The 25,828-nt window shown below is 35.6% G+C and overlaps 1 protein-coding gene across 1 annotated transcript in view; it reads left to right on the plus strand.

Moving 5' to 3' along the window:
* The first annotated feature begins 637 nt into the window (after positions 1-637).
* LOC138333045 (protein unc-13 homolog B-like) overlaps positions 638-25,828 on the plus strand; it is a 142,071-nt gene continuing 116,880 nt past the window's right edge. Inside the window, exons 1-3 of the mRNA XM_069281150.1 lie at positions 638-795; positions 13,381-13,410; positions 23,912-23,923. Coding sequence (XP_069137251.1) covers positions 774-795; positions 13,381-13,410; positions 23,912-23,923 — 64 coding nt within the window. The 5' untranslated portion in view covers positions 638-773. The remainder of the gene's footprint in view (positions 796-13,380; positions 13,411-23,911; positions 23,924-25,828) is intronic.

Genomic DNA, 25,828 nt, shown 5'->3' on the forward strand with positions numbered 1-25,828 from the left:
TCATATGACTGGTAATTACATCAATCCGTCACCTACAATGTACAGTTGTACTTGAAATCATTATTGTGTGATTTGATATCGGAACTTTACATAAACAACAAAGATAGAATTACGAATTGAAGGCCTGCATTTTAAATTATTTATTTATTTGTGATGGTGCTATTTGACATCAACAGAGATCTAAATAGTAATCATATAATTTAAATCTCTGACGTCAATGATGTTGTCAACTGCTATATTCTGATCATGACCCACTGGTTTTGTCATATCACAATATATATTCACTTTTTGTTTATAGCATTTAATTACTCATTAAGAGAGTGGGTCTGTCTGGTACATTGTGCATGTACAGTGTATGTAACTTGTACGTACAATGTAAGCTTAGTACAAACATATACAATTTACATATGTACAATCACGATCGATGTTCGGTGGAAATATCAATACAATTGTACTTTAAAATGAATAGTATACACTTCAATTTTTTTTATCGACAAAACCATCAGTAATAATTCTCCAGTTTCCATCGCTACCTTCGATTTCTGCACAATCGTTCGTCCTGTGGTATTCAAACTTATTGAACATTAGAACTTGAATATTCATGAGCAAGTTCTGATTAGTGCTGTGACGTCACAAACATGGCCGCCGATAGTAATCCTGTGTTTGACAGATGCAGAGACGGATGAAAGGATTTGTGTTTATAACGTGAAAATGAAGGAACGGGGATGATTTATAACGCTTATATACTTTTGTTTGGATATTAAGACATAAATATGTCTCTACTTTGTGTTTGCGGTGAGTATAAACCCGAAATTTCCCTTTTAACACGCTCGGCTTTCAGCCGTGTGTGTGTATTGCAAATGCATAGATTGAGAATTTGTAATTTACAAGCAGTAAACGGTGTTTATCGTTTCGCATGTTTTATTAGTCGTATGCATTAGTGTGCAGTCCTGTTGTATTCCAACATGTAATTATTTTGATGACACTTTCATCTGTATGGAGATCAATAAATCGGTTTATTGGTTAAACCAGTATTACACCGGTACATCTCGTGCCGTGACGAGCTTCATCTGTTCTCTCAGACGAAGGCCAACGAATGTGCAGTCTCTTTACATAGCAAATAAAAACGACATACAGCAGGGATAAAGATGCTTTAATTGTGCCAAAAATTGAACAGGCGACATTGATATGGAAGCTAACCGTCTTTTAACCATTATTAGGTTTATCATACTTTATTTTACATAGAATGTGGCTAGGTCATCAATGCAACATGTTAATCATCAAAGTGTCAAAATAATTAATATCATATAACGCACAACAGAATACCATAATTTACAAGTGCGACTGAGGAATCTTTATCATTTAAAAACATTACTTTGACCTACAGATTTAATCTTCTGAGATTAGATTTATGTACAGTACCAGTATAATTGAAGTACACAGTTGTAAAATAAATGAAATAATACATTATAGTTAAAGTTCTTTTTCATTACATTAGTATGGTTAAAGATATCAAATCTCTTTATCATTGGCATAATACATGAAGCTGTTATGATCATTTAGTCATGTATTCCCTGTCCAAATTAAAGGTGACGTCAATTTAAAATACATGTACTGATTACTGAATACTCAAATGAGGTCAGAGAACAACTTTTATAGAGTCATATTGCCCACATAAAAACCTCTCATGATGCACACATTTTCATGAGTTGAAAATAAAATTCTTTTGAAAACAAAGGCTAGATTTACATACTGACAGTAGTTTTGATGACAAATATTCACCCTTAATTGTTAGGGTCTTGTGTGTAAGTATTAAATCGTTTATTTAAAAAAGTTTTGAGAAAATTTTATGCTGTTTCTTTGTCAGAAAAATAGAGCAAAATAATTACTTACACATTCTATTGGTTTTCATATGCTACAGAAGTGTGACTTGTGAAAACTAGTCCATGTGATGTATTTAAGTGTATATGCCAAATTCATTGTTAAATCCTGTATAATTCGGAAACCTTGCCTTAGTCAAAAAAAGCATGCTTTTTTTGACCTTTTTTTAGTGTACTTTTTTTGTACTTTATTTCGGTATGGGTTGCCTTACTGAACCAATGCAGGTGTTGGCAGGCAACATTCAGTTAAGACAAGTTTTTTGAAGTTATGTTACAATACTTATATACATTGGTCTTTCATAACATCATAAAATATGTTGCAAACTTTTGAAATAAATCTGAAAGATTTTAATCATCATCTTTAAATACAAATACATCGGCATAAAGATTTGTAGATATGTCCTCCAACCATGAGATTCCAATATTTTCATATGACTGGTAATTACATCAATCTGTCACCTCTTGGAAATCATTATTGTGTGATTGATATTGGAACTTTACATAAACAACAAATTAGATAGAATTACGAATTGAAGGCCTGCATTTTAAATTATTTATTTATTTGTGATGGTGGTATTTGACATATGAACAGAGATTTAAATAGTAATTATATTTTAATCTCTGACGTCAATGATGTTGTCAACTGCTATATTCCTACCCACTGGTTTTGTCATATCACAGTATTCACTTTTTGTTTATAGCATTTAATTACTCATAAAGAGAAAGAGACTGTCTACCCGTTGTCAGTATAATGTGACCGCGACTGGGGTGTTCTTATTTTGTGTCTTTGGTGGTGTGCTTCAGTGAGATAGCACTATAAATAAGGGGAAGGGTTCCAATATTACATCGATCAAGTCTCAATATGATTATACTGCAGCCTCCTAAAACATGTCTGCATCAAAGTCACACATGAAACACATTATGTACACGGGAGGTCGTCCTGACTCTGACTGCTTTTAGGATGTTAATCTAAAAAATAGAATTAATCAACCTACCAAAGTACTGTCTCCTTGAGTATTGTAAAATTATTTTAGTACATGTACATTTTATATAGGTACACCTGTGAAAGAGAGTCGGCCATCATTGATTGTCAGATCTTGATCGCCTTATACTAAATGGATTTACTGAATGTAATGAAAGCTATTTGTTAATGTTATATTATGACAATTATAAAATACTACCTCCTTGACTGTGGTTGACCTACTAAGATCTAGATAAAATAAATTGAAATATCCACCACCAGAGACTATATATGACAGACCCTTATGGTTAGAAGACTGCAGTTTATGTACCTGTTTGAATCATACTAGTTGAAATATTACAAGATACATCACAAGTATACTAGGAATTTATTGATTGCAAGCTGGTATTGATCAGAAACAAGTGATGAAGGTGTTTGTTGATTTCCACTGCTAAACTGTATGAGATGTATATATTTAAAGATAAAGAAACTAATGAATTCCTTTATCATAATTATCCATTGAAGGAGTTTGCTGCCAGCCTGTCCATGTACACTGGATCATGGTAATTAGGATGGTTATATGTGGAAAATTTGTATACAAGTTGTATATTTTAAAACAATTCTTGTGTAAAAGATCATTTTATCGTGTCAAAATAATAATTATAATCGGTATATTGTAATGTGTGACATCTTGTAAGAAAGTTTTGAATGAATGTATATGTATAAATATTTACAGTAAGTCTTTGATCAGTATAGTTTGTCTATGAATAAGTAGCAGGATTTATTTTGTTTACATACATTCAGTACAATCCAATTCCTTCTTTCACTGCTGACCTTATTCTATTTGTGATCACAGTTTAAAGATTTACCTTGAATCCAGCTTGACCATATATGATACTATTAATAGCCCCAAAATTTTTATTCTACCCAGTGTAGCACACAAGACAATTGAAAACATTAAGCAACAGTCACACTATGTTTTATAAGATTAACAAATGTCAACCGATAACAAAATTTCACTCTGTTGGTGTTGGTTTGCACATTCCTGATGCACCACCTGCACTCCTTTTCAGGTGGCCATAGCCAAGTGGGATGTACAACAATGGACAAAATTGTCCACTAGATGTCTGGAGTCAATCACCAGTACACTGGTATTTAATTGTTACATATTGGTTACAATCTGTTCACTATACTGCTCATGTGGTCCCCTAGCTATTTTGTATTTGTCTTGTTTCCCCTCCACTCTTATGCAATCGACCTAATGGCAGGTACTTTTACTGGACATGCAACAGATGTAAACATTTGTTTTGAGAGCAGAAATAAGTGTGATATCTTGGATTTCATTGTACTTTTTATTCAGTACATGACCAGGGATTAGGAAGGTGAGCCCAGTGTATGGGCAATTTCAACCTTTTTTGGAAATGTCAATGGGTCATTCACTATATCTTATGATAATACAAGGAAACTTTTAATGGACTATCTTTCAGTTTTATGAGCATATGGCCCATGGCTACCATACCAAAACCTTAAATGTCATGATCAGTTATCACCATAAGACTTCTCTAATCTGTCTATGTGGTCAATTGTACACATACACCTGTCCATTTTGGACATACACTTGTACATAGGTAGTATTAAGAAATTAAAAATCATCCATGAGTATTTCATTTCCAAAGCGTACTTCAGATTCTTGATTACATACACACTAATATATTTAATGTAAGTTTTCCCCCACACACTGCATTTCATTCGATCAGCCCACTTACTATGGTCTAGCTGAGGTAAGTGAGGAAGTATAAAGCCCACTTACTGTGGTCTAGCTGAGGTAGGTGAGGAAGTATACAGCCCACTTACTATGGTCTGGCTGAGGTAGGTGAGGAAGTATACAGCCCACTTACTATGGTCTAGCTGAGGTAGGTGAGGAAGTATACAGCCCACTTACTATGGTCTAGATGAGGTAGGTGAGGAAGTATACAGCCCACTTACTGTGGTCTAGCTGAGGTAGGTGAGGAAGTATACAGCCCACTTACTCTTGTCTGGCTGAGGTTGGTGAGGAATATACAGCCCACTTACTATGGTCTAGCTGAGGTTGGTGAGGAATATACAGCCCACTTACTATGGTCTAGCTGAGATAGGTGAGGAAGTATACAGCCCACTTACTATGGTCTAGCTGAGGTTGGTGAGGAATATACAGCCCACTTATTATGGTCTAGCTGAGATAGGTGAGGAAGTATACAGCCCACTTACTATGGTCTAGCTGAGGTAGGTGAGGGAGTATGCAGCCCACTTACTATGGTCTAGCTGAGGTAGGTGAGGAAGTATACAGCCCACTTACTATGGTCTAGCTGAGGAGGTGAGGAAGTATACAGCCCATTACTATGGTAGGGGTAGGAGGAGTATACAGCCCACTTACTATGGTCTAGCTGAGGTAGGTGAGGAAGTATACAGCCCACTTACTATGGTCTAGCTGAGGTAGGTGAGGAAGTATACAGCCCACTTACTATGGTCTAGCTGAGGTAGGTGAGGAAGTATACAGCCCACTTACTATGGTCTAGCTGAGGTAGGTGAGGAAGTATACAGCCCACTTACTGTGGTCTAGCTGAGGTAGGTGAGGAGGTATACAGCCCACTTACTATGGTCTAGCTGAGGGAGGTGAGGAAGTATACAGCCCACTTACTATGGTCTAGCTGAGGTAGGTGAGGAAGTATACAGCCCACTTACTATGGTCTAGCTGAGGTAGGTGAGGAAGTATACAGCCCACTTACTATGGTCTAGCTGAGGTAGGTGAGGAAGTATACAGCCCACTTACTATGGTCTAGCTGAGGTAGGTGAGGAAGTATACAGCCCACTTACTATGGTCTAGCTGAGGTAGGTGAGGAAGTATACAGCCCACTTACTATGGTCTAGCTGAGGTAGGTGAGGAAGTATACAGCCCACTTACTATGGTCTAGCTGAGGTAGGTGAGGGAGTATACAGCCCACTTACTATGGTCTAGCTGAGGTAGGTGAGGAAGTATACAGCCCACTTACTATGGTCTAGCTGAGGTAGGTGAGGAAGTATACAGCCCACTTACTATGGTCTAGCTGAGGTAGGTGAGGAAGTATACAGCCCACTTACTATGGTCTAGCTGAGGTAGGTGAGGAAGTATACAGCCCACTTACTATGGTCTAGCTGAGGTAGGTGAGAGTATACAGCCCACTTACTATGGTCTAGCTGAGGTAGGTGAGAAGTATACAGCCCACTTACTATGGTCTAGCTGAGGTAGGTGAGGAAGTATACAGCCCACTTACTATGGTCTAGCTGAGGTAGGTAGGAAGATACAGCCCACTTACTATGGTCTAGCTGAGGTAGGTGAGGAAGTATACAGCCCACTTACTATGGTCTAGCTGAGGTAGGTGAGGAAGTATACAGCCCACTTACTACTGAGGTGGTAGAAGTATACAGCCCACTTACTATGGTTAGCTGAGGTAGGTAAGGAAGAATACAGCCCACTTACTATGGTCTAGCTGAGGTAGGTGAGGAAGTATACAGCCCACTTACTATGGTCTAGCGGAGGTAGGTGAGGAAATATACAGCCCACTTACTATGGTCTAGCTGAGGTAGGTGAGGAAGTATACAGCCCACTTACTGTGGTCTAGCTGAGGTAGGTGAGGAAGTATAGATGTAATTCACAGGATTTTATTAAGTTTAAATGTTATGCTGACTTTTCTCAGCAACAAAGTCCCTAGCTTGTCCTTATATATAAGACTCTGACTGTTAAAAGGGCATATAAGATCATCAAACTAACAAGCTGAAATATAATAACCAGCAGGTACATGATATTTTAGAAATATAATTGTGTCGGAATTGTAGTGTATTACTTAGGTCATGCATCTGCATGTTGTCATAAGTATAAGCTCAACTTGTTACTTGTAACTGGAAAAACTTTACATTTATAGAGTATCCATGTATCAGACTATCTAACACTTATGTATATCCTACTGGGTGACTTAATAACATAAAAAAGTCATGAATAAATTTGAATTATTTGAGTTATTCAATACAAAATTATATCCAAAAGAATCTGCCAGACAAGACAGTACAGGTTTTAGGACGCTTAGTTAGTATTTTTCATGATTTTTTTAAAATCATTTCCATCATTGTGTAAAGATGTGTTAATTTAATCATTGTTTTGTTTGGAGAAAACTACAGTATGCAACTATAATTCAAAGCTATATATATACTGCCCCAAAATTGTGCATCAACCTAGTGGCCCAGTGGTGGAGAGCAGTGATGGTGGGCTATCAGTGGCCATAGAATGTCAGACACTTTAACCATTCTGCCATCTTAATTTACCTAGAGGATGGGGATAAACATACACATTGAACCACATGACGTTCATGACCCGGAGTTCGAGCTAGCTAGGATATGATACATTGATAGACACCTTAACCACTGTGCTATCTAAATCAGACATTGAAGGATAGTTGTTCCATACCATCAAAAGAGTGTAACTATATTGATAGACTTGAACATTAGAACATCAGACTAATTTTTGCAGATCTTTGGATCTGGGAAAAGAAATGATTGCTGAGTAATGTGAATTTGATTTTGAGAATTAAGTCATATGGTAAAGGTTCATACATTAAAGTTTGTAAGGTTGCAGATGCAGAATGGTTACAATGTCTCGACATGTTATCACAAGCCCTCTCCTACTGGCCGGGTCACATGTTTGAATCCCATGTGGAGCAGTCACCAGGTACTAACCACTAGTAGGTGGTTTTTCTTTCGGTATTCTAGCTTCTGTCCACCTCTGGTACAACTTTAAATGAAATTAACTGTAAATAAGATGTTAAACTAATAAACAAAAGGGTGACACATGTTTCATTTCTTTTCTGGTTTTGGGGAAATCAAACTGAAACATGGTACTTTTAGTTAAAGTCTCCATGTATACATCTTTACAATCCTGTTTGTCTTGTTGTCTTGGATATTAAATTGTTGGATGAATGTCAAATTGTTATGAAATATTGAAAAGTTGATTTTCTGGCTTTAACTGTGTTACGGGTGATTGCACCTGCTGATTATGTACAGATATCTACAATTATTGCAGTTTAATAATATGAGTTTAATGTAGCGTGGATTTATCTAGTTTTTCTTTACCATTACTTCTCACTTTGTGTGAGAAGTTACGTGTGAGAATATACTGTATTTTCTCCAGAGTTCACCATTAAACGTCTATAGTTACAGTGATCTTTCATATAAAACCTGCTGAGGTAATTGCTTAATATGGTAGATCTAGCATGTAGGTCATATCGGGTATAAACTATGACATCAAAAATACCAACCCCGGTATGTCAAAGTTTCTTCTTTTACGCTTGTTTATATAGGACCTAATCATGCAATAGATATTGGGGTAAGAAAGTTATATTTAACTGGTAACAGTTATATGATACAAGTCTATTCTGTGTAAATACAAATATAGATTTCATTACCTTTATTTGAATTTCATACCTAGAGGACAAATTTTGTATTGGCCATTGTCCTTAAAATATCTATAATATTTTGTCCACATTTAATCTGATGATCCCCATGGGGGTTCAGGTTTCAGTAAGATATAAAGGATCTTCAGTGAGGGGCTATGTGATATGACATTTATCAAACGTGTTCAATAATTTTATATGCCACCAGCCTTTAGGTGAATGGCATGTCAGATTATTTAACGAGTTTGATAAACTTCATATTACATAGTCGTGTGTGTAAGATTCTATTTATCACATAACTTTCATTCATAGAAATATAAGTATAACTTTGGATTTCATCTATATAAAAGAGTAGAAATCCGTCTCGGATATGACATCGTATATAGTATCAAAACTACTTGTGACGTCACAATTGTGTTATTACACATGTATCTTACGTTATTTATGACATGGCTGTATGACATGGCTGGACGTGCTAGTTATGTGATAAAGATTGATTTCACAGCATGTCTTGTAATCCGCTAGCCTTTCACTCTGGGTTAGTAGGGATATGGAGGAGGTGTCCCTAGGTATACGTATCTGTCCTTTAATGACCTTGGCTGTTAATTAAGCATTGAACGTTTTTCAGTTGGCATTCATAGCCAACATGAATGCCAACTGGACAGAGGCAAATTCCATTAAGCTTGTTAGCGCTTCATTTCGGATTTGCCTCAATCCAGTTGGCATTTATATTGGCTATGAATGCTAACTGAAAGACGTTCAATGCTTAAATATATTTACATTTGGCTTAGTACAATTTTATGTTGAAATACCAAAGGACTTTGCATCTATAGTGAATTAACCATTTTTTATCGTCAAGGAGGGAACAGCCATTTGAACAGCCGTTTTCCGTGATCGCTGGCACGACAATTGTGACCTCACAATGATAATGACGTCATGATATTAAGCGATTGAAGTTCATAGTTTATGTGACTGCCTACTGCGCTTGGTAAGGTTGTTTAGTGAGACTGTAGAGAAAATGTAAATATTAGGACATATGAACCTCAATCAACTAATCATTCAATATTGGTCTGACACTATAGAAAGTAGATGCAATACTCTGGGTATAGTTGTATAAAATTCTTAGTAATAGATGCTTGCATAAAACATAATTTTAGTAACTTGTTATTTATTTTGACACATATTTTATAATGCAATTTAAGAAGAATTGGGTGATTTTTATTAGCAAATGATTCATCCAGTACTCCTATTGGACTATATGTAATAGGCCTAGTTTGCATATAATACATTAGTTGGTGGTTTTCTTCTGACTTAATCTCCTGGGAAATGTATTGGCTAAGTGGTTAATATGTCCATTATTTTACCTCTATAGGCCTCTGTTTCTGAACCATGATAGCTATTCATAAAGGGCATCTGACATCTGCATTAAGTTCATTAGCTCTGGGTCGGTATCATGTTGTAAGTATCTGTTCCACCAAGAAATCACTCTAAAATACATTTGCTCTATATACACATCCCAATCATCATTACTGATACAGTTTTATTACTCAATGTGCCTGTCTCTGTTACAGTTTTTATAAATGTTGATTACCCATGCTTTGCCTACAAGATTATATATACCAGTTCTTGATTTATGACTTGTGTCAGTAATAGATATTGAGTAGGGCATATCATATGTACATATACAAATGTGAGTCTGCAAATTGAGCAAATCACAATTTTCAACTTCCATTTTTTCCATTTGAAAAAAAAAAGAAAAAAGTTTGGTGTTGGAATGATTTATCTGGATTAACGAGATAAACATCTTGTAAATTTGTCTGATGAACAATACTTTTTATGGAATCGGACCACAACCAATTAAAAAGTAGGAAGTCATGTTGATAGGACCATAATACCACATAAGGTTTACCTCTGTAGAGAGTTAGTGTGGAATTGATTGACTAATGGTCTGCCTCAGTATCAGATATATATATATACAGCAGGTGATTCTATTTATAGATGTTGTCATGGATGATTGATACTTAGCCAGCAGACAGATCAATATCAGTTTGGACACAAGAGGTCTAAGACATTCACTCTAGTTCAAACCCTATTGCCTTAGACCACCGGCCATCAGGAGAGCAGTAGGATGCACAGTGTATAGAAATGACCTCATTGATGTTGTCAACCTCTGTTTATGCAAACAGATGTCCCCTCTTTATAATGCTTTTGACTTTAGAATATACTATAGTATCCCCCATCCCAGTCTCGTGTCAAGTTTTATAGTCAAGGAGTCATCAATAAAAACACAATCAAGTGCATATCATTTTTCTTACACTGCTGTTAAATTTTGCGATTTCTAGTAAAAAACAACTAGTTCACAAAGTTTCCAAATTATAAAAAGATAGCAAGAAAGATATCAATTTACGAAAAATGAATTATTGCAAATTTACTTTGATGGCTGAAATTAGGTAAATTGTATGTGAAGGTAATACAGAATAAGTAAGCATAGATATAAATTAATCTCACTACTTCTGATGAAATTTAATCAATTACTTATTGTTAAAACTGATATGTTACAGCTGTAGATATATATATGTATAATTGTCATGCCTTACCGCCTTATAAAGCCATATCGAGTGGGAAAACACACAGAGTACAACCATATAACCATATCGGGTGAGAAGGGACAAAGTATTACCATATTGGTGAGAAGGGACAGAATATTACCATATCGGGTGAGAAGGGACAAAGTATTACCATATTGGTGAGAAGGGACAGAATATTATCATATTGGTGAGAAGGGACAAAGTATTACCATATAGGTGAGAAGGGACAGAATATTACCATATCGGGTGAGAAGGGACAAAGTATTACCATATAGGTGAGAAGGGACAGAATATTACCATATCGGGTGAGAAGGGACAAAGTATTACCATATTGGTGAGAAGGGACAGAATATTACCATATCGGATGAGAAGGGACAAAGTATTACCATATTGGTGAGAAGGGACAGTATAACCATATTGGGTTAGAATGGACAGAATATGTACCATATTGGATGATAAGGGACAAAGAATTACTATATCGGGTGAGAAGGGACTGCATGAGTATATCTATGCTGGATGCGAAGGGACAGCGTATATCTATATTGGGTGACATGGGACAGAGTATGTCTATACTGGGCGAGAAGGGACAGATAATAACAATATTGTGTGAGAAGAGACACAGTATAACAATATCGGGTGACTATAACCACATTGGGTGAGAAGGGACAGAGTATAATCATATTGGGAAAGCATGATGGACAGAGGGTCATATTGTGGTTGGAACCCGGATTACCTTGAAAAACCTCTCAGGTAAAGGTACAGATAGATGAACAGACTAGCTACAGCTTATGAGTTTTTCAAATCCCAGCCATGCATTTTGGTAAAAGTTGAATGGCTTAACCACTACACCACCCCATCACACCATCACCCATAGCTGTATATGTGCTGACAATTGCATGTTGACTAAATTATTTTGAAATATATAACTGAGAGAGTATAATAACAATTGAATGTAGCATGTGGCATATTATCTACATTCAATTGTTATTATGGTGATTCCTAAATTACCCATTTGTGACATAGTCCGGATATTTGGGTGTTCCATTTCAGGGAAATGACAGTAAATTCATCCTCAACAACATCTGTTCAAGTATTATCTTACACTGTCAAGTTTTATTTCAAATCTCTCATCTAATCCATGATCTGTTTCAATCAATTTTGACCCAGAGGGTATATAGAACATCAGGTCAAAGGTCAAATGGCTGGAGCCTAGCAATCACTTTAGCCCAAAGGGGATGCTGGGTAAAGGTTAAAGGTCACACAGGTGGTTATATGGATGGTGGTCTGTAGCTGCCTAGTTTATTGATTTGTCACACATGTGCACAGCAGCTTGATTATGACTGGCATTTGACAAGATTGTTTGTGAGGAGATATGAGGACAGTTAGTACTGATCATCCTATATTGTTATGTCTCGTTGGTAAGGTATTCAAATTGTCTCAACTTTTTATAATTAATGTCAATTTTATATTACATACAGGCTCCATTAATATATCTGCTGTAGAATTCATAAAACTTTGCAGCTATTGATGACGGATCGATATACAGTTGGGAACAATATTCCTTTTTGGATTGAAATATAGGATTTAATTAGTGATAGGCTGTTTAATACTAATTCTTTTTCAGCTTAAATGAAGTAGTAATTCAGTGTTTAGTTGACCAGGATTTATCATAATAATAATCATAATTTGTTTTATAATGTATACATACATTGTACATGCACTTTATTTGCTGTGGATTGAACATTTTGTATGCTTTATACAATCTTGATTGTTGGGTGTAGTAATATAAATACTGTTTACTTACATATATATTTTCAAAATATGACTTGAAGGGTTATAGTTGATACTGTAACTGTATTACACGACATTGACTGAGTGGTTTGTTAACAAATTTCTTTCATAATATATGAATTGAATGGTTTGTTGATATAAAATGTGTTACACAAACTGGATAGTACAATTTATATAGCTGTTTGTGAACCTTATAAAATATAAACATAATCAAAGATTTATTATACAAAGGTTCTAACTAGATAATCAGTTTTGCAGGTGTTCAGCTGTTAAGAAATATGCTGTAGTTTTTTAAGGTTATCCTTTACTCTATTTACCTCAGCAATTACACAATTCCCGTAGACTGCACTCTGTTTCTGAAGTTTCTGTAAAGTATTGACCGACTTTAGAATTCGGTCACCCCAAAGTTCCAAATTGCCAGTACTCTCTGTGAATCTATATCATAAGGCATAGCCTCCATATTGATTTTCTGTTGAGGTTTATTTCAATTCTGTATCTCTGTGAATTAACATTTTGTATCTGACATCCCTATGGGATAGTAAGAGAAATTATAATGTTGATTTGGTTATCAGTTTTAATGCAACTTTCACATTTGGGTTTTGACAAGTTATTATATCATAAATGGATATTTGTTTTGTTGAACCATTTTTCAGAAATTCTCTTACACAATTATAAATGATATTTCTTTTTCTTTTTTGCAGTGAAAAAAGCCAGACTGATTGGGAATGCCGGTAAGTATATATTACAAACAGCTAATTAATAGAGAATAGCACAGTGTACAATGTACTTTATCAATCTCTTTTAAAAAAAACTTTTAAATATTGTTTGTAAATTAAGTGCAGATTTAATTAAGTAAGTACTCATAGGTAAAAAATTGAATGACCATGATATGAGTAACAGGAAGAGATGTATGTATTATCCAGTTTGATAAAAAAACAAAACAAAATACAAAAATGTGTTTAAAATACCTTAATCACAAGTTTGTTAAAACTCATGAAATAAAAGTGTGGAAGGCAATATACAGTCTATTGATGAAAAGTTCAATATGTGTGGAAAAGCCAAAGGGTTCTATGCGAAAGATCCCTGATTTGTGTTTTGAAGGCCGAATTAAGGTCCCTGATTGGTGTTTGAAGGCCGAATGTCTCTATGTGAAAGGTCCCTGATTTGTGTTTGAAGGCCGGATTGAGGTCCCTATTTCTGTTTGAAGGCCGAAGGCTTCTATGTGAAAGGTTCCAGGTTTATATTTGAAGGCAGAAGGTTTATATGTGACAGGTCCCAGGTTTTGTGTTTGAAGGTCAAAGGTCTTTATGTGAAAGGTAACAGGTTTGTATTTGAAGGCCAAATATCTATTTGTGAAAGTCCCATGTTTTGTAATTGAATGTTAACTTAGGTCTTTATTTGAAAGGTCTCTGGTTTGTATTTGAAAGCCAAAGGTCCGTATGTGAAAGATCAGAGGTTTGTATTTGAAGGTCAAAGTCTATATGTGAAAGGTCACAGGTTTGTATTTGAAGGCCAAAGGTGTATATGTGAAAGGTTCCAGGGTTGTGTTTGAAGGCCAAAGGTCTATATGTGAAAGGTCACAGGGATGTTTTGAAGGCTAAAGGTCTTTATGTGAATGGTATCAGGGTTGTGTTTGAAGGACAAAGATCTATGTGTGAAAGGTTCCAGGTTTTTATGTGAAGGCCAAAGGCCTATATGTGAATGGTCTCTGGTTTGTGTTTGAAGACCAAAGGTTTTGACGGCCAAAGGTCTGTATGTGAATGGAGACAGGGTTGTATTGAAGGTTAAAGGTCGATATGCTAAAGGTCTCTGGTTTGTGAAATTTCTCTGGTTTGTTTTTAAAGACAAAAAGTATATATGTAGAAATGTTAAAAGGGTTGTATTTGAAGTTCAAAGGTCTATAAATAAGTGAAAAGGCCAAAGTTTGTGTTTGAAGGCCAAATGTTTATATTTGAAAGGCCCAAGGTTTGTGTTTGAAGGTTAGAGAAATAGCACAGTGTACAAAAGTCTATATGCAAATGGTCACAGTTCAATATGTGTGGGAAAGCCAAAGGGTTCTATGCGAAAGATCCCTGATTTGTGTTTTGAAGGCCGAATTAAGGTCCCTGATTGGTGTTTGAAGGCCGATGGTTCTATGTGAAAGGTCCCCTGATTTGTGTTTGAAGGCCGGGGATGGATTGAGGTCACTTATTTCTGTTTGATGGCCCGAAGGCTTCTTGTGAAAGGTTCCAGGTTTGTATTTGAAGGCAGAAGGTCTTTATTGTGAAAGGTTTCCAAGGTTTTGTTTTGATGGGCAGGAGGTTTTATTTGTTGACAGGTCCCAATGGTTTTGTGTTTGAAGGTCAATGGGTCTTTATGTGAAAGGTAACAGGTTTGTATTTGAAGGCCAAATATCTATTTGTGAAAGTCACCATGTTTTGTTAATTGAATGTTAACTTAGGGTCTTTATTTGAATCGGTCTCTGGTTTGTATTTGAAAGCCATAAAAGGTCCGTATGTGGAAAGGTCACAGGTTTGTTATTTGAAGGTCAAAGGTCTATATGTGAAAGGTCACAGGTTTGTATTTGAAGGCCAAAGGTGTATATGTGAAAGGTTCCAGGGTTGTGTTTGAAGGCCAAAGGTCTATATGTGAAAGGTCACAGGGATGTTTTGAAGGCTAAAGGTCTTTATGTGAATGGCATCAGGGTTGTGTTTGAAGGACAAAGATCTATGTGTGAAAGGTTCCAGGTTTTTATGTGAAGGCCAAAGGCCTATATGTGAATGGTCTCTGGTTTGTGTTTGAAGACCAAAGGTTTTGACGGCCAAAGGTCTGTATGTGAATGGAGACAGGGTTGTATTGAAGGTTAAAGGTCGATATGCTAAAGGTCTCTGGTTTGTGAAATTTCTCTGGTTTGTTTTTAAAGACAAAAAGTATATATGTATGAATGTTAACAGGGTTGTATTTGAAGTTCAAAGGTCTATAAATAAGTGAAAGGGCCAAAGTTTGTGTTTGAAGGCCAAATGTTTATATGTGAAAGGTCCAAGGTTTGTGTTTGAAGGTCAAAAGTCTATATGCAAATGGTCACAGGGTTGAATTTGAAGGTCAAAGGTTTGTATGTGAAAAGTCCCAGGTTTGTATTTGAAAGCCAAAGGTCTATATGTGAATGGTCACTGGTTTGTGTTTGAAGGCCAAAGGTCTATATGTGAAAGGTCACAGGTTTGTGTTCAAGGCAAAAGGTCTTTATGTGAAAAGTCTCTGTTTTGTGTTTGAAGGCCAAAGGTATGTGAATGGTCTCAAAGTTGTGTTTGAAGGTCAAAGGTCTATGGTCACAGGATTGTATTTGAAGGCCAAAGGTCTGTATGTTATAGGTTTCTGGTTTGTGCTTGAAGGTCAAATGTTTGTATCTGAATCGTCACAGGATTGTGTTTGAAGGTCAAAGGTATATATGTGAATGGTCTCTGGTTTGTGTTTGAAGGCCCAAGGTCTTTATGTGAACGGTCACAGGGTTGTGTTTGAAGGCCACAAATCTGTATATGAATCATCCATTGCAGATATTTAAAAAGGCCCAGGGTCCATTTGAGAGGACCTGGGAGTTTTATCATTTAAAATCAGACTCATGTTATCGCATGAATATTGAGACTTTTTGTATGTGTTTTATATTGTTCTTTGTATAAAAGTCTGAAAGAGCTACCTGGGTACAATATATCAATTAGGCAAGGTTACTGGTAGCTTGACTTCATTTGGACAACTGACAAAAAAACTACAGTTAAGGAGATAAGGCCCAAGCCATAATGACTAAGGACAGCCATTTTAACAGTCTTAATCAAGGAGTTATACTGCTGCATGATGTTACTGCAGTCTGGTACTGAAGAAGTAAGAAAAAACTGCAAGTGATGCATTAGGGATTGATGCATTCTCTCATTACGTTGTACTTTGGAAATCACAGGCTCTACAGATATATTATTTATATAGCTGGGATGGTCTTAACTTTCATTATCGGTTGTGCTTGTTCAAGTACCCAGACGTTGTTATTCAGCTGTGTTCCTGGTTTAACTAGCCCCATACAGGGAGAATGTATTAAATCATTAACTTTTTCTCAGATTGTGAATTGTTCTATTAATTCTTGATGAAAATCAATTTCATGTGCTTATAACTATGCTCACTCAGATATGTGGTAAATTAATTTTACCTTGGTCATTTCAAGGAAATGTACATGATACTAATTTTAATCCTTTCTTGGCAAACAGCTAGTACATGCAATTGAATATCGACCGCTGTTCTACCTAGATGTATCATGTAGTCCTTATAAAGCCAACTCTCCTTGTTAATAACTATTTTTGTTGAGGTTTGTAGCCGAATTGTCAGCAAAAACCTTACTATGGCTGACAGAATCAGGAATTTTTACTGACACTGTACAAGTTGTTGGTTCTATAGAGTATACATTTTTTATAAGTTCCTGTGTTAAGTCCCCATATCTCTAGTTGATGGTATTGGCTTGGCTTGATGTCTTATTAGACATTAATATTATTCTTTACAACAAATCTTCAAAGATTCAAATTTTTTTTAGGTTGACAGTTAAGATTTTTATGTTTTCCTATTATAGTCTGTTGGCATTCCAGAAAATCTATTGAAAGACACCTAATGTCTTGATAATTTTACATGTGGTTTTGCTGTGGTCAGGAGTTCAAGCTGAAAGACAAAGGAAAGTTGGAAAATGAAGATAAGAATTTATCAAGAGATTTTTTTTAATTAGGATGATAAAATCTGTCTATTTCTATCAAATTAAAGTTTATATAATGATAATGATTTTGACAGTTATCTGTTCATTATAAGTTTATTGCATTTGACAGTAGGTAAATGGTACTAATAAAATACTAGCTTTTCATTTGCTGTTTAATTTTATTGACAGTGTATGTATCTGTTCATTAGTAGTTTAAAGTGAAATAGTCGGGCAAAGAAAACCAGTCTAAAATGCGTTCATTGGCCTTCCAAAAGTTCTCACATATTAATACGACGGTCAAGTTCTGCTTAGTTTCCCAGTTCTGACCATTAAAGTAAAGAAAAGTTGAAAGCATTGAAAGCGAGGCTGCGTGTGGAAATGTAACCACGGTATGGACATAGTGAGCCGGGAGGACGTTTTAGAATTTCTATACTTTAAATTAATTTCTTCATACGCAGACTGATTTTGACGAGAGATTTTTATTTTTCCATTTCATAAGAAATTATACTGGATACATTCACACCATTTTACCGACTTTAGCCATCCTTGCCCGACTGTTCACTTTAATTGTATTGACAGTGTATGTATTTTGTTCATTAGTAGTTCAAATGGTATTGACAGTGTATGTTGTCTGTTTCATTAGAAGTTCAATGGTATTGACAGTATATGTATCTGTTCCATTAGAAGTGCAGTGGTATTGACAGTATATGTATCTGTTTCATTAGAAGTTTGACATGGTTCCATTAGACAGTTGAACAGTAATGTATCTGTCTGTTTCATGTAGACAGTGTCATATGTTCTGTTCATTAAAGTTGATATTGACAGTATATGTGTCTGTTCAGTAGTAGTTTAATGATATTGACAGTATATGTGTCTGTTCATTAGAAGTGCAATGGTATTGACAGTATATGTATCATGTATTCTGTTCATTAGTAGTTTAATGATATGACAGTGATATGTGTCTGTTCATTAGAAGTGCAGTGGTATTGACAGTATATGTATCTGATTTTCATTAGAAGTTCAACTTCATGTGTATGCTTATTGAACAGTATAAGTACATCTAGTTCATTAGAAGTTCATAATGGTATTGACAGTACATGTACCTTCTGTTCATTAGAAGTTCAATGGTATTGACAGTTAATGTATCTGTTCATTAGTAAGATTTTAGGCAATGATATTGACAGTATATGTACATCTGTTCATTAGAAGTTCACATGAATATATGTACAGATATGTATCTGTTCATTAGGAAAGTTACAATGGTAATTGACAGTATTATGTACCATGTATCCTGTTCATTAGTAGTTTAATGATATTGACATGTATATGTAATCTGTTCATTAAAGTTACATAGTATTGGACTGTATATGGTTTCTGTTCATTGACAATGATCCTTATTGTCTGTATATGTATCTGTTCATTAAGTAGTTTAATGATATTGACAGTATATGTATCTGTTCATTAGAAGTTCAATGGTATTGACAGTATATGTATCTGTTCATTAGAAGTTCAATGGTATTGACAGTATATGTATCTGTTCATTAGAAAGCTTCAATGGTATTGACAGTTATATGTATCTGTTCATTAGAAGTTCAAGGTATTGACAGTGTATATGTATCAGTTTCATAGTAGAGTTCAATGGTATTGACAGTGTAGTATCATGTATCTGTCATTAGAAGTCAATGAATATTGACAGTATATGTATCTGTCATTAGAAGTCTTCAATCAGATATATGACAGTACAATCTGTTCATTAGAAGTTCATGGTATTGACAGTAGTATCTGTATATCTGTTCATTAGAAAGTTTGAATTGAGTATCGTATGGACAGTATATATGTATCTGTTCAGTTAGAAGTTCAATGGTATTGACAGTGTATGTATCTGTTCATTAGTATGTTTCATGAGTAATTGACAGTATATGTATCTGTTCATTAGAAGTTCAATGATTTTGCTGGTATTGACAGTAGATTCAATGTGACTGTATCTGTTCATTAGAAGTTTAGAAGTTCAATGGTATTGACAGTACTCAATGTATTCTGTTCATTAGAAAGTTCAATGGTATTGACAGTGTATGTATCTGTTCATTAGAAGTTCAATGGTATTGACAGTATATGTATCTGTTCATTAGAAGTTCAATGGTATTGACAGTATATGTATCTGTTCATTAGAAGTTCAATGGTATTGACAGTATATGTATCTGTTCATTAGAAGTTCAATGGTATTGACAGTATATGTATCTGTTCATTAGAAGTTCAATGGTATTGACAGTATATGTATCTGTTCATTAGAAGTTCAATGGTATTGACAGCTACATGTATCTGTTCATTAGAAGAGTTCAATGGTATTGACAGTATATGTCTTCATTAGAAGTGGTATTCAGTAATGGTATTGACAGTACATGTATCTGTTCATTAGAAGTTCAATGGTATTGACAGTATATGTATCTGTTCATTAGAAGTTCAATGGTATTGACAGTACATGTATCTGTTCATTAGAAGTTCAATGGTATTGACAGTATATGTATCTGTTCATTAGAAGTTCAATGGTATTGACAGTATATGTATCTGTTCATTAGAAGTTCAATGGTATTGACAGTATCTGTTCATTAGAAGTTCAATGGTATTGACAGTATATGTATCTGTTCATTAGAAGTTCAATGGTATTGACAGTACATGTATCTGTTCATTAGAAGTTCAATGGTATTGACAGTATATGTATCTGTTCATTAGAAGTTCAATGGTATTGACAGTATATGTATCTGTTCATTAGAAGTTCAATGGTATTGACAGTATATGTATCTGTTCATTAGAAGTTCAATGTATTGACAGTATTGTTTCAATGGTATTGACAGTATATGTCTTCATTAGTAGTTCAATAGGTACCAGTTGTGTGATGGAACCATTGCTGGCTCTATTGTTAGCTTGTCTGCCATATTGATTGACACACTTTACGCTATCCTAGGGCGTATTACTCTTCATCAGCTCTCTCTCTCTCTCACTGTCTGCTTTTTGTCAATATCCTTTTAACAAAATTTTGCTCCAGTCCCTTTGAAATAGAACTTATTCAAGGTTGTTATTTCGCCATGTGTTCAGATATTTTCTTAAGAGATTCCATCATTCTGTGGGACCTCATGAAGGCTAATACCATACATGGTTGTATCAGTGATATTATAATGGCTATTCTCTCAATCTCTGATGTGTGAACACATATTTAGAATAGCAATAGATGCTGATAAAAAGGTACTATAGCTCAGTGATGGTCAACCTGATAAGCATTAGCATGATACTACCATACCACAGCCATGGTCTGATAAAAAAGGCATCAATTAATGGTCCAGTGCTTGATGGTGAATACACATTGTAACAGGCCATGAAACCCTAATGTTTGTATTCACTACCGAACTGTATTTCATCTCGTCTGAAAATTCTATTGGATTAGTGTTGGCTTGTCTGATACCCTTTAAACATCAGAAATACTAAGTTATCCCAATTTTTATATGGCACAATTGGACAACAACCAGTTACAAGAACAATGTGTGCCTCATTTAGCTGTAATCATCTAAATAATGGTGCGTAAGTTCTACCATGCTTATTGGTGTGAAAGAAATATATGTGTTAATATTTCACAATGGTAGTTAGTTATAGACACAGTAACATGACAGTAGTGACAACTCTTCCTTCACATGATTTATTATACATTGATGTAAACAAACATCTATTGATTTGTGTGTTATACCCAATTACAGCAGGATAATAATTTTTATTGAAACTTTCATTAACAGAATAACATGATTGATGAAGGAACATAGTATCTTTTTTGTAGTTGAATTGGTTGAGTGTAAGAGTCATTAATATGTTGTAAGGGCCTTGATCTATTTATTTGATTAATTGAAATCTCTATTTAATTGGCATTTGTGTATAGACTGACTGTAACCTCTCCTGAGGGTTGTACATAGCTCAATCTGGCAATCAAGAGGCCCTTGGTTTGGCTGTTTAATTACAAGACCTAATGTGGATCTTTGTAAGTTATAGAAGCATGCAGTGATTCAGTTTTTGTGTCACCTGCAAAAAAACGAAGTAATCAACAAAACATCGCTATCACAATGTCGACAGTGGTGATGGTGGTGTCTTCACAGAGGTCTTTGTGCAATAAGCCAAAGATTCCTTGAAATGAACAAACTCAAACTTCATTCAGAACAACCAAAAATGTTTGCTAGATATATCTTTTCACATATGAAGATGAAAGGTCAGGATCACAGATACACTCTGTGCTAAAAATCGAAAAAAATAATTTCCATGTGGATTGATTAAAAAATCTTTGCGTCATTCAGATTCTGACAAAAGTGTTGATTTTGAAATGAATTTCAGACCCTGTCTGAATATTAAATCAATGTCATTGTCACTAGAAATAGAAAATTTGTTTCCACTCTAGTTTACTTTGGCTTATCAATGATAAACTTTGTGTATAGCTTATTTATCTAATGTTTTGTTTCTTAATTCAAAGCATACTGAAATGTTGCTTAACTTCATTGTGGAAACCAAAGGAGATAGTTGCAAGAGACAAATATTTTGTTCACTTCTATTTGCATTTCTGATCAACCACAAGACCAGGCCATCATAACATGTATGAAAACTGGAAATAAAAAATGTAATGAATACTTAATCATTTTACTGCTTTGATCACATCGTGGTGATTCTTCAGATAGTTTAGATGTCTGTTAATAAAGATGTATCTGTATAAAAAAAATAATTATATATTAAAAAAAAGTCATGATTCATTTTTAGCTCACCTGGTCCGAAGGACCAAGGTGAGCTTATGCCATACCGTGGCGTCCGCGTCCGTCCGTCCGTCCGTCGTCCGTCGTCCGTCGTCCCGTCGTCCGTCGTCCGTCCGTCCGTCCGTCCGTCAACAATCGACTTCTTCTCCATAACCGCTGGTCGGATTTCAACAAAATTTGGCTGGTAGCATCCTTATGGGCTACTAACTGAAAATTGTACAAATGATGGGTCTGACCCCCCAGGGGCCTGAGGGGCGGGGCCAAAAGGGGTCAATTTGGCTATTTCCATATAAACGACTTCTTCTCTGAAACCAAGCATGGGATAGCACCCATAATGCAATGGTAGCATCCTTATAGGGTGGGGATTCAAAATTGTACAAATGATGGGGCTGACCCCCCGGGGGCCTGAGGGGCGGGGTCAAATGGGGTCCATTTGGCTATTTCCATATAAACGACTTCTTCTCTGAAACCAAGCATGGGATAGCACCCATAATGCAATGGTAGCATCCTTATAGGGTGGGGATTCAAAATTGTACAAATGATGGGGCTGACCCCCCGGGGGCCTGAGGGGCGGGGTCAAATGGGGTCAATTTGGCTATTTCCATATAAACGACTTCTTCTCTGAAACTAAGCATGAGATAGCACTCATAATGCAATGGTAGTATCGTTATAGGGTAGGGATTAAAAATTGTACAAATGATGTGGCTGACCCCCCGGGGGCCTGAGGGGCGGGGTCAAAAGGGGTCAATTTGGCTATTTCCATATAAACGACTTCTTCTCTGAAACCAAGCATGGGATAGCACCCATAATGCAATGGTAGCATCCTTATAGGGTGGGGATTCAAAATTGTACAAATGATGGGGCTGACCCCCGGGGGCCTGAGGGGCGGGGTCAAATGGGGTCAATTTGGCTATTTCCATATTAACAACTTCTTCTCTGAAACTAAGCATGAGATAGCACTCATAATGCAATGGTAGTATCTTTATAGGTTAGGGATTCAAAATTGTACAAATGATGTGGCTGACCCCCGGGGGCCTGAGGGGCGGGGTCAAAAGGGTTCAATTTGGCTATTTCCATATAAACGACTTCTTCTCTGAAACCAAGCATGGGATAGCACCCATAATGCAATGGTAGCATCCTTATAGGATGGGGATTCAAAATTGTACAAATGATGGGGCTGACCCCCAGGGGGCCTGAGGGGCGGGGTCAAAAGGGGCCAATTTGGCTATTTCCATATAAACGACTTCTTCTCTGAAACTAAGCATGGTATAGCACCCATAATGCAATGGTAGCATATTTATAGGGTGGGGATTCAAAATTGTGCAAATGATGGGGCTGACCCCCAGGGGGCCTGAGGGGCGGGGTCGGAAAGTGGCCAATTTGGCTATTTCCATATAAACGACTTCTTCTCTGAAACTAAGCACGGTATAGCACCCATAATACAATGGTAGTATCCTTATAGTGTGGGAATTGAAAATTGTGCAAATGATAGGGCTGACCCCCCGGGGGCCTGAGGGGCGGGGTCAAAAGTGGTCAATTTCCATATAAATGACTTTCTTGTGGTAATCATTTTACTGCGTGGTGATTCTTCAGATAGTTTAGATGTCTGTTAATAAAGATGTATCTGTATAAAAAAAATAATTATATATTAAAAAAAAAGTCATGATTCATTTTCTAATCTTTCTTTTATTGTGTTAACGAACAAATATAAATCTGGCATTGAACTTTGACCTTTTCTATTTGACTATACATCAGCTGCAGAGGAGGGTAAGTTTGTAACCAATTATGTGACGATGTTGTAGTTTTTGTTGTGTTTAGACTTTTTAAAGTCTTTTTCACAAGATAATTTTACCTTCACTTGCCTTTTTTTGTTTCGCTGATTTAGTTTTGTTTTTGTGCATTATCTAGGCCGGATCAAACAAGTTTTCTTTGATCTAATTACTTTTATCATCTGTTGTACATCTGTATACCTTTCCATCTCAATTTCAGTTGAATTCTTCAGGATTTGTTTGTATCTGCAACAACTTACCAAATGGTGGGCCAGATATTCGTGGTATATACTCCACAATGTGGCCAAAATATTATCATTACAGGAACAAAATCATACCCCTAGTAACTTAAACACTGCATTTATGAAACGTCTTCCAGATTGTTCAAGAAATAGGACTAAACATCACAGTTTCATGTCATTGGTCTGATATTCTTGTAAAGGTCACGTAAACTAGTTGTCAAAACCGCTTTAAAGATTTTGGAAACTTTTTCAGAAGACACTCTGCTTAGTCGGATTTCGAAATTAATGCCTAAATGCTTCAGGCTTGCAATAAAAGTACTAGGTAGACAGCAATACCAAGAACCCTTTTTAAATATGTCACTTCTCATGCATGCATATTTGCACCTTTCTTAGAAACATTTTAGTTTATACATTTTCATTTGTTACACTTTAATAAAGATATACTTAGCTAAGTTTTTGTTGCATTACAAGTTGGATTTGTAGATTGAATGTAGATGTGTGCTATTTAGTATGTTTAACATGATGTTTCAGTAAGGTAGCACTATAAAATAAAAAGGGTTCTTGTTACTAGGAAATACAGCACAGATATATATGGCAGTCTCCTAACACACTTGCAACACACATCACATACAGAGGAGGCCAATGGTTTAAATAAAAAAAAAAGATGTAGTTTTTAAAAGAAATTTACTGTTGACGAAAAGACATTAGGCAGAATAAAATCAAATCAAACAATATTGATATTCTAAAAACAATAAAATTGACCTTTTGGAGGCGAAATATTGTATGAACAGAGTGCTTCTCCTCTAGTATTGATTAAGTGTAGTTAAAGGAAGTCTTGTCATGTAAAATGTCAAGGCTCAGCTAGGAAATAGCTACCAGCTGCCATATTAAGGTGAGAATTCAGCACTAGTGGTATGTGTGGCATTATCAAGTGATTCCAATCTCCACCCAATTTAGAGTGATTATCTCAATGATACTTTGTTTTCTTGGGTTAGCAGCAGATTTCCACTTAAATACAGTAAAACTTTTACTAAAATTACTAAACTCACATTTCTCATGGTCTTGCATGTCATTTATCTCCGTTTCCACTGTGACGGCTGAGTGGAATTAGTATGCAGCTCTGTGTCCATTATATATTCACTAACTTTATGAGAAGGTCAGTTATAGCCAAAAGACTTTGTCCTTTTGTCAGTTTGTAAACAATCTTTGATCAATACAGGTAGGTTCACCATGGCCTTTAATTTGTCATGTTCATCCATTATCATTTTAACACTAATGAATGTCTGGTAGCCATCTTAGAATTTGATATATTAATTGTAGGATTTTTTTTTTGCCCTCAAAATTTTGTTGCTATATATATGGACCAATTTCAATGAGACTTGGCAGTAATGTTGAGGATCATCTGTAGATCTGCATGTAGTATTTTTTGCCAAAATTTTGGTTGTTATGTTAACCAGTTCACAATTCACAAGTTTTGTTAATTGGCCATTTAATCATTAGTTTTGGGATCAACTTTGTTCAAACTTTTAAATTGTTGTGACTGAGAAGTTCATGATTTAAGAGATCACATGTTTCAATAACAGTTACTATATGCAAATATGATGGAGGAACATTTGGTTGCTATGTTTTCATGTAAGGGATAGTCAATTGTAAATTGCTGG

Source organism: Argopecten irradians, chromosome 10 (assembly GCF_041381155.1).
Source record: "Argopecten irradians isolate NY chromosome 10, Ai_NY, whole genome shotgun sequence".
NCBI classification, from domain to species: Eukaryota; Metazoa; Mollusca; class Bivalvia; order Pectinida; family Pectinidae; genus Argopecten; species Argopecten irradians.